At 36.3% G+C, this 11070-nt stretch overlaps 1 protein-coding gene across 1 annotated transcript; it reads left to right on the top strand.

The window, feature by feature from the left end:
• The first annotated feature begins 6832 nt into the window (after nucleotides 1–6832).
• Nucleotides 6833–7687, top strand: LOC132278263 (uncharacterized mitochondrial protein AtMg00810-like). The gene has a single exon (XM_059780068.1). The coding sequence runs from the start codon at nucleotides 6833–6835 to the stop codon at nucleotides 7685–7687; it is 855 nt and encodes a 284-aa protein (XP_059636051.1).
• The last annotated feature ends 3383 nt before the right edge of the window (nucleotides 7688–11070 follow it).

Genomic DNA, 11070 nt, shown 5'->3' on the forward strand with positions numbered 1-11070 from the left:
GTGGACGGTGAATGTTCAAATCTCCAAAAGAGTGAAGTAAATGTATGAGGTGTTTGAGTTTATTGTAAAAAAAAAAAATTAAAAAAATAAAAAATCCTCAACCCAAACAATTTTGTACCCGTAAGGAAACAAAACCCAACCCAAACAATTTTGTTTTTATTACTAAACAAACCTCATTTAAGTTGAACCCAAGATGACCAAGCCCATCATATGTAAGTGTGCATCTAACCAACCCTAACTTTCCTTCCTTTCATTCATTCCTGCCTGTCCGTACGCAACTAGGGATGTCAATTTTTACCGCCCTGCCGGGGCCCCGCCCCGTTAATAACGGATATGGGAACACTTATTATACCGTTGGGGCGGACATGGATACAAATTTTGTACCCGTCGAGGGTCACGGGGCGGGTAAGGGTTCAATATACATATCCTAGGGGCCCCGCCCCGCCCCGCCCCGCCCCGCCCCGCATATAACTATATTTAATATATATATATATATATATATATATATATATATATATATATATATATATATATTAATAAGTTATTTTAGCGGCTTACCCAACCCATCTCTTACAATCCTAATTTGGGATGTAAACTTGGTATTAAATTTGCTTTTGTTTTGGTTATGGTGGAAGTTGGAGCTTAGAATTTCTTGTGATTTGGTTGTATTAAATTTTTATTTTTGTTTATTATGTTCTTTGAATTATGTTATGTGCATGTTATTTTTTTTATTTTTGTTAGAATACATAATTTTATTTATGTTGTGTCATTCCTAGGCTTTGCACATTTAAATAGCAGGAGTTTAAGTTCCAAAAAGTGGGAGAAAAAAATTTGTTAGTGGGGCGGGCACGGGGGCACAGTATTTCCTAACGGGGCGGGGTTGGATATGAAAATTCAACCCGTCGCGGGTCTCGGGGCGGGCATGGACTTGACAAAAATAAAAAGGGGCGGGGCGGGATTTAGGGAAACCCGTTCCAAACCCGCCCCGTTGCCATCCCTATACGCAACGCAGCAGCACTCCTCACGCCACTTCAATGGCCACCAACAGACCATTTTTCCGGTCACATTTCTGTCCCTCCCAAAAACTCTGTGTTCTTCCATCAAAATCAACTCTGGTAAGTTTAATTTTCGACCAAATTTATCTCTTTTTCTCTCAAACTTTATTCTCTTTATTGCTTCAAATCTATTTCTCTCAAACTTTTGTTTTGTTTTGGTTTCAGATCTGTTAGATGCGAAGTACCAAATATATATATATTAATTAATGAGCAATCGAGCTCGGCTAGTCAAAAATAGCCGAGCCAAGCCGAGCAGAGCTCGAGAGCTCGAATACACGATGCACACATTACTCGGCTTGGCTCGGCTTGTTTACAGCCCTTTAAGCCTTGAAGGAATGCTAGAAGTTCAACACCAAGTAGGCAGACGACAATTATCATGAACCATAGCATAGTTACAAAACATATCTTGGCCCCAAACCAAATTATAAGCAAAGTGTGAATATTCTCTAACTAGCTAAGTAGCATATACCATCTAATGGTGATTTGGTGCAAGAATGAATGAAATGGATATCTCGCATCCTGCTTTTCACAAACAAAAACTGAAACGAGTAAAACAACCACCACAGTAGCTTTTGTCCAAATACACGCTCCTACTGATGCAGCAGGTCTTACTGCTAATTGATGCTTACACTGCAAAGACAAACAAACATAAGAGAGAAAATACAAGTTAACATGGAGCCAAACAGTGAGTAATACATAGAGTTACATCAGGAGAATTGTGAGAAAGAGTTCAAAGTTCAGATTGACAAGGCTTGCATTGAGTTGTTCCAGTAAAAAACAAATGCAACTAACTACTTTTATGAAACTGAGATCTGCCTATCCTGGGTGCATTGGAAAGAAATCTGCAAACTCTGTCAAATTTTGATTACATTTTCATCCATCATTGGTCACCATCATTATTCGGTATATAATACTATTACGAGAACTGCAATAACATATGTATCTATTTTAGCCAAAATAACCCTACTAAACTAAGTATCATGCTTTAAAAAAGCCAAAATCTGATTAGCTTGGATGAGCTACCTTGAGTTATAAATTTTGGGTACATTCATGAAAACTAAGACAAGAACTCTAAAGTGAAGTATAAAATAAACAAAACATTCAATAATGGAGGCATGTGTGTGTGAGTACCAAGAGAGAAAAAAAAAAACTTTCAATAATGAATCAAGTTTTGGAATGGGCACAAGAAAATGTTGGCCACATTTGTAGAATAAGAATTATAATCCAGAAATTAAGCATATAATCCAAAGTGAAGTATATAATCCATAAATTAACCATCATTTTCTGTTATAATTAACATCCTTTTTGCATGCCTTAGTTGTTGCTGATACTTTTTAATTGGGGTTGGACGGCATATTCTCTGTGAGCTTTCTAGCAAGAAATGTCTCTCATTATCAAAAATATGGAAAAGAAAAGAGAACATTTTATATATTTTTCACTTTTTTTTTTTTTTTTTTTTTTTTTTTTTCCTTCTCTTTTCCTTTTTTGAGAACAAGAAGTTTGCAGGATCAATAATCTGGTATCTAGAGGGTAACATCATAAGAATTTCATTAGCTAACTTCAACAACTCAGTAGGTAGTTTCTTCAAGGTAAGATAAAATAGCATCTTAGAACCATAAAATATTTTCTTTGTTTAATCCCTAAGCATTTATGACACCCCTAGTGATAAAATTATTAGAAGCCCCATCCCTAACATGTCTAAAATGATTTACTTTGACCGAAACTCACAGTAACATGACGTCTTCTCAACTAGGTATTTTTATAATTGGAAGATCTCTCCAAAATGCATCAAATTTAATAAAATTAAAGCATTGTTTGGTGTTAATGACATAAGCAAGCTTCATATTCTGATCTTATTTGGTTGAAGTTTAGAAGTTTTTTCATGCTTCAAGGGTTATCCTTGTCATATATTTTGGCATAAGAGCGCACAAAATACATACATAATTTATTGAATAGAGTACGTTTCTTCAAGCTAAAAGCAAAAGTGCAAATGTAACAACTAAAGCAATAATAAAATCCTCAATAGCAGGATAATGGTAACCCCTAGTAACCCATAGTTTAGATGCTTTCGAGGTCACTAGGATAAGGTTTCAGAATGAAAATGAAAGCCACCGTGAGCCTGTGTAATTTAATGGAGATTTAATCCTCAAGCAAAGGAAATTTGCAATGTACAGTATGCAAGAATCAATAAAGAAATGGAAAGGATATGTATATAGAGAAGAGGCTGACAATAACTTTATAACAAATCATCCACGAGAAATGTGGAAAATTCGGTTCTATATATAAGTGTAATTTCATTGTGATTTTAATACAACTGAATTTTAGTCCAATTTGTGTAATGGTATCAGAGCCGTAGGCTCAATTCTGGGAATTGTATTTCTGGTCTTGCGAACTCTCATATCGCTAGACAGATTATTATCAATCTCCAACCCCACACTATCACCCCTCAAGACTATAACCCTTTTACCAAAAGACCATGTCAAAAACAGCTGACAACAGCAACACCGGCCACAACTACCTCGGAGGTTCCTTTGACTGAAGGCAGCAACTCGACTCCAACTGGGGAATTGCAGAACATCCAGGCAACGTACAGGTTGAACAGAAAGAACTATCTAAAGTGGTCTCAACTCGTTCGCACGCTCTTGAAGGGAAGAGGCAAACTGAGTCACTTACTCGGTACCAGGCCTAACAAAGGGGATCCCAAATTTGATGCTTGGGATGAACAAGACTTAATGGTAATGTCCTGCTTATGGAACTCTATGTTGCCAGAAATTGGTGATACATGTATGCTTCTTAACACATCCAAAGAAATATGGGAGGCCGTGAAACAGACTTACTCTAAAGTCTGGGATGCTCCACAAATCTATGAAATCAAGACCAAGATTTCATCCACCAAGCAAAGAAGTCGATCAATCATAGAGTACTCCAATCTGTTGCAGAGCTTATAGCAAGAGATGGATCATTACCAGTGCATTCAAATGAAATGCAGCGAGGATGCAGCCCTCCTTAAGAGGTTTGTCGAAAAAGACCGAATTTATGATTTTCTTGTAGGACTGAACATTGAATTTGATGCAATAAGAGTCCAAATACTTGGAAAGGAAGATCTGCCATCACTTAATGAAACAATTGCAATTGTTCGTGCTGAGGAAGGAATAAGAGGAGTTATGATTGAGAATAACCCAGTGGATAGTTTGGCCTTGGTTACAAAAGCTGCAAATGTAAGGAACTTTGGCCCGAAGCAGCCATCTAATAAAGACAACAAGCGGGCAGATTTTATAAGGCCAGTCAATAAAGATTCCCTATGGTGCACATATTGCAAAAAGTCCCGCCATACTAGGGACAAATGTTGAAAAATCTACGACACACCGAAGACAGCAAACAAAAATTGGACAACAAAAGGTGGACAGCCAAACGGACAGGGCAGGCGTATATGGCAAATATACAATAGGCTAGAGAAGGTAAATCTCAAGAATCATCTATTGAGTTCGATAGAGAGAAAATTGAGAAATTGAAGAATCTGCTGGGATCTTTGGAGAAACCATCTACAACAGGTACTTGCACTTTGGCGTTTTCAGGTATATATCTTCCTCTGCTCATGCTTTTAAAGTCTCGGATATATCCACCACAAGCTCCTGAGTACTCAGGAGCTATAGATCACATGACCCACTCCTCATAAAAATTTATCTCATATCCTTGTCAATCCACAAGCTCACTAAAGATTCTAATTGCAGTGTGGTGTTTTATCCCTTTCGTTGTGTATTTCAAGAACAAGGCACGAGGAGGATGATTGGACATGCTAGAGAAAGAGATGGTCTTTACTATCTTGAAGAACCCAGTGGTCAAGTTAGTGTTGCGAATTCCTCACAATTATCATTTCTTTCAGAGTCTTTTAAATCCAATAAAGATAAGATTTGGCTTCAACACCTCCGTCTTGGTCACCAATCATTTAGAGTCCTTAAAATTATGTTTCCTTTATTGTTCAAAAGATTAGATGTTAGAAAATTTTCACTGTGATGTCTGTGAACTTGCAAAGCACAAACGTGTTTTTTTCCGAATAAGCGATAAAAGAACATTTGTTCCATTTACTCTTATTCATAGTGACATTTGGGGACCGTCCACTATTCGTAACATTTCTGGGGCTCGGTGGTTCGTTTCTTTCATTGATGATTGCACTCGTGTATCTTAGATCTTTCTTGTAAAAAATAAATCTGATATGAGCTCTGTCTTTCCTATTTTTTACAACATTGTCAAAACACAATTTGGTATTGAAATAAAAAGATTTCGTTCTAACAATGCTAAAGACTATTTTAATCAGTTTCTCTCACCATATATCCGAGAAAAGGGTATAATACATTAATGTTCTTGTGCTAACACACCCTAACAAAATGGTGTGGCTGAACGAAAGAATGGTCACATTTTAGCTATTACAAGAGCATTCTTGTTTCAAAAAAATGTTCCTAAGCAATATTGGGGAGAAGTGGTTTTAACTACTACTCATATGATAAACAGATTGCCTACAAAGGTTCTTGTTTTTAAAAGTCCTATGCAAATTCTAACGAAATTCTTTCCTATTTTCAATGCTTCAAGTAGTCTTGTTCCCAAAATATTCGGTTGTGTTGCTTTTGTCCATGTGTATTCTCAAAATAGGGGAAAACTTTATCCACGGGCTATCAAATACGTCTTTATTGGCTATTCTTCCACTTAAAAGGGGTACAAATGCTATCATCATCCCACAACAAAATTCTATGTGTGAGCTGATGTCATTTTTGCTGAAGAAGATCATTACTTTACTTGTCCTTATCTTCAAGGGGAGATCTCATTCACGGAAGATAAGGACAAGAATATTTTTCTTCTTGATTTTCGATTATCCTCTTCCTCGGTTCCTGTCTCTGTTGTCCAGCCAAACACTCAGTCCGTTCCCGTTGACACTCAGTCCGTTCCTATTGATCAACCTGAGCTAGTCCAGCCTGAGCCAAACATTCAGTCCGAATCCATACAAGACTCTACTCGTCCACTGCTGGTTTTTTCAAGAAGAAGGGCACCAATCACTCAATCTGTGCAGGTTCAATCACCTAAATCAACCCCTCCTCTTGGACTTAGCGAGGTAATTACTGAACCTATTTCTAATGAATATGGTGTCACTGAAGTTCTTGATCAAAGTGATTATGATATTCCCATGCTATTAGAAAGAAAACTGGAGCATGCACTAAACACCATCTGTACTTATTCATGTCAAACAAGAATCTGTCCCATTACCACAAAGCCTTTCTTACAAGCCTAAACACAATCTCCATTCCCAAAACCATATCCGAGGCATTAGGTAATGAGAATTGGAAGAATGCCATGAAGGTCGAAATGGAAGCACTTGAGAGAACAAGACATGGGACTTGGTGAAATTGCCAAGAGGGAAGAAACCGGTGGGATGTAGATATTCACGATGAAATACAAGTCAGATGGTTCGTTAGAGAGGTACAAAGCAAGGTTGGTTGCTAAAGGCTATACCCAAACGTATGGAATAGATTATCTTGAGACATTTGCTCTTGTTGTGAAGATGAACACCGTTAATGTTGTTGTCATTGACTGCTAATCTGGACTGGAAATTATAGTAATTCGATGTCAAAAATGCCTTTTTACATGGTGATCTCAAGGAGGAGGTTTATATGGAAGTTCCAATGGGGTTTGGTTTGAATACAGGACAGGTGGTATGCAGGTTAAGAAAGGCGTTGTACGGATTAAAACAGTCTCCAAGAGCTTAGTTTAGAAGGTTTGTCAAGGTAATGCTCGATATAGGATACAAACAGAGCCAAGGCGATCACACCTTGTTTGTAAAGCACTCGGCTTCAGGGGGAGTGACTGCATTGTTAGTCTATATAGACGACATTATAGTGATAGGTGATGATTTGGAAGGAATGGAGAATTTAAAAAAGTGTTTAGTGAAAGAATTTAAAATCAAAAAGCTCGGCAAACAAAAGTATTTTCTCGGCATTGAGGTAGTACATTCTTGGGAAGGAATTTTCATATCTCAGCAAAAATATGTAACAGATTTGTTGACGGAAACAGGCAAGTTAGGTTGCAGACTAGCAGAGACGCCTATAGAGTTCAACCACAGGCTTGGAGATACTCTGGAAGACACGGCAGTAAATAAAGGCTCCTATCAGAGACGTGTGGGAAGGCTTATCTACTTGTCACACACTAGACCAGACATAGCCTATGTAGTTAATGTTGTAAGTCAATTCATGCACAATCCCAAAGAGTCACATTTTAGGGGTATGTATCGAATCCTACAGTACTTGAAAGGCACACCGGGCAAAGGAATTCTATTTAAGAAGGGGAAGGAGCTAATTCTTAAAGCCTACACTGATGCAGATTTTGCAGGGTCTTTAATTGACAGGAGATCTACCTCGGGTTATTGCACTTTTCTACGAGGCAACCTTGTGACTTGGAGGAGTGAAAAACAGAATGTTGTGGCAAGATCCAGTACAGAAGTCGAGTTTAGAGCAATGACACTAGGGATTTGCAAATTATTATGGCTAAAAATTGTCTTAGAAGATCTAAGAGTCAAGTGGGAAGGTCCAATGAAGCTTTATTGTAACAATAAATCAGCCATCAATATTGAACATAATCCAGTGTAACACGACTATACGAAGCACATTGAAATTGACAGGCACTTTATAAAGGAGAAGCTTGACAGTGGCCTAATATGCACTCCATTCATTTCCACTAGCGATCAACTTGCAGACATACTCACCAAAGGATTGTCTGGGACATATTTTTAGAGACTAACAATCAAGCTTGGAATGGATGATATCCATTCACCAGCTTGAGGGGAGTGTGGAAAATTCAGTTCTATAAATAAGGAAACCGTGTGTGTATAGCTGTAATTAGCTAATGAAACCGTGTGTATAACTGTAATTAGCTAGGAGGATTTGTAATATTTTAGTCATTGTAATCCCTGATTTTAGGAAATTAGTTTTTGGTCAATATCTTTAGGATTAGACAGTTTCCTAGTTTTAGAGTTTCCTAATTTAGATACTCTAAAGTGTATATATCAATGTAATTTCATTGTGATTTTAATACAATTGAATTTCAGCCCAATTTGTGTCAAGAATAAATAGTCTGTAGGTCCATTTAGAGTGTGCAAGATCAACAGCAACAACAATGCATTACGATCCCTTCATTCCCAGGCCAAGCAACTGCATAAGGACCAAGTGAGAAACATGATCAATATCATAGAGCAATGCACGCTAACCAGTGACTCAATCAAAAATATTCAAAAACAGAACCTTCTGAGTAATGTTATTTTCATCTTACTTCATCAAATCATAATTTGATAAACAGTAATAAGGTTGCCATATGGTCAACACCTTTGACTAAAACACAAAATAGACTAAGTGCATACCATTTTAGTGTTGCAGCTTCCTAGTTAATCCTATTTAAAAGGTCTCTAAAGGAACAAAAGAGATTTGATAGCCATTTCCCGCTAATCTGAGAAATAAAATTTTGAATCATCAATTATTCTTTGTAAGTTCAAATTATGCAGAAAAATCTGCTGGAAACTCAAAAAGATATTTGACAGTAATTACCAAGATTGAATAGCTGTAAATTAATTATAAATTAGGCAGTGATTAGTCAATGATTATAAATTAGGAATGTATCTTTGTTAGGTAAGCTAATTAGTTATTCTTTTCCTTAATTAGTTAATCTTTTCCTAGTTTAGATTTCTTGTAATTCCTATAAGTAGGAATCCGTGCAAGTCAGAAAAGAATTAATATATAAGAAAATCATTCCCAAACTATTCTCTCTGTTTTTATTGTATCAGAGCCAGCAATTGCTTGCTGACTCCTTCTTTCCCTCTTCTGTATCTCTCTTTTGTTTCCTATTCTTTGGCTCGACTGTAACACCATGTCTGATGTTTCAATTGAGTCTGTTGTAGCACCATCCTCCTCTACTGCAAACTCATCAAAAGGTAATGGAATCAACTCCGAGTCTCACTCTGTTCAAACTACCACTATCCGCTTGAATGGTGATAATTTTTTACGATGGTCTCAATCGGTTCGCATGTACATTCGGTTGAATGGTGAAAAAACAGCCCCTATAGAAGATGATCCAGCCTATGCGACTTGGGATGCTGAAAATTCTATGGTCATGACATGGCTTGTGAATTTCATGGAAGAGGATATTAGCTCTAACTATATGTGCTATCCAACGGTACAAGAGCTTTAGGAGAATGTGAACCAGATGTATTCGGATTTGGGTAATCAATCTCAAATTTTTTTAGTTGACTCTCAAACTTGGTGAAATGCGTCAAGGAGAGGATAGTGTCACCAAGTATTTCAACTCTCTAAAACAAGTGTGGCAAGATCTCGATCTATTCAATACCTATGAATGAAAATCTGTGGAAGATAGCCATCATCACAAGAAAATTGCGGAGGACAATCGGATTTTTAAATTTCTTGCTGGCCTCAACATTGAATTTGATGAAGGGAGAGAATTATTGGAAGACAGTCCCTTCCCTCAATTGGTGACGTCTTTTCGGAGGCAAGGAGAGAGGAAAGTCGAAGGAATGTGATGCTAGGCAAGAAAGGACCGGTGTTGCTATTCAAAGCTCTGCCTTAGTGGCTGCCGATGACAAACCACAGGTTTGGTGTGATTATTGCTGTTGGAAAGGAGAATATTCGGCTGAGATTTATTGCTGATCTCTAGGGATTGCCTAGCTGTATTTAATGTTTAAATATAGGCCTAGTCAATTTTGTAAATAAGGAATATTAGTTGTATAGTTATTATGTTCCTTTTTTAATGTCTTGTATAGCCTATAAGTTGTGTACGTGTATATCATTCTCAAAATCAATGAAATACCATTTCAGTAAAACAATTCTCTCCTAATTCCTTATTGTTTAGATGGTTTCTGACTCTTTTCTGCATTCTGGAAAAAGAAAAAAAAAAAATTAGCAGGACTTATTCTTTTTCTTTTTTCTCTCAAATCGAAACCCTAGCTTCTCACGATGTCTGAAGTCTCATCTGAAGTCTCTTCTAAGCCTACTGAAAACCGTGGTCCCAATTCTGATTCACACTCTGTTCAGATAACCACTATACGTCTTTATGGAGACAATTTCTGCGCTGGTCTCAATCAATGCATACAAAGGCACATTACAGGTGATACAAAGGCACCTGATTTGAAGGGTACAACTTATGCCACTTCGTTAGTGTTCTTTTCAGTAAATAATGAAAACTTTATTCTTCATTTTTAGAAAACAATAAGTGAATAAAATTCAATATACCCAAATTGTAATTAAATTTAGACAAACAAAAAAAATAAAACTTGATTTGAAAACCATAGTGAAATAAAATTTAATATATCCAAATTGTAATTAAATTTAGACAAACAAAAATAAATAATTAAATAAATAAATACAACTTGATCGCAAAATAATACCCATGAATATAAATACTATTACAACAATAATAATATAAAAATATAAACTTAGAAAATTGGAAGAAAATATAAGCTCAATATAAACTCTCATTTTCATTTCCCTGATATCTTCAGGGATGAATGTACTCTTTTGTGAACATAAGGACTACTTGGAGAACTTCGCACTAAGAAACATCCGGGAAGGTTTCTTTCATAAGGTCAAATTATTGAAATTCCTTGCAAATTGTCATGAGATTGCAACTTATATATATATAATGACACACACTAAAATGTTCATCGATCCGTAGATGGTTAAGAAACATATGTATATAGTATGTACATGTATTTCATAATATGTACATAGGTAAGGAAACATATGACAATCAAATAACTTTAAGATTGTAACTTAATGTATGAATGAATTTTCATCACCTATTATTCATTCTTTGATAATTAAAAATCATTTTCAATAGGATAATGATTTGTTAGAGTCAAAAGTCATGTTGGACAACTATGACGAATTTATGTAAGTGAAGGTTATCGTCATTATTATCATTTTATTGTTAATATTCTTTATGTCACAAATCACGATAAATAAGTCAC

The sequence above is a fragment of the Cornus florida genome, unplaced genomic scaffold (assembly GCF_030987335.1).
Source record: "Cornus florida cultivar Cherokee Brave unplaced genomic scaffold, ASM3098733v1 CherokeeBrave_3.0.0_Hap2_Chr01, whole genome shotgun sequence".
Classification (NCBI taxonomy): Eukaryota; Viridiplantae; Streptophyta; class Magnoliopsida; order Cornales; family Cornaceae; genus Cornus; species Cornus florida.

Coding starts and splice junctions, on each gene's coding strand:
- LOC132278263 (XM_059780068.1), top strand. CDS start 6,833: ATGCTCGATATAGGATACAAACAGAGCCAAGGCGATCACACCTTGTTT.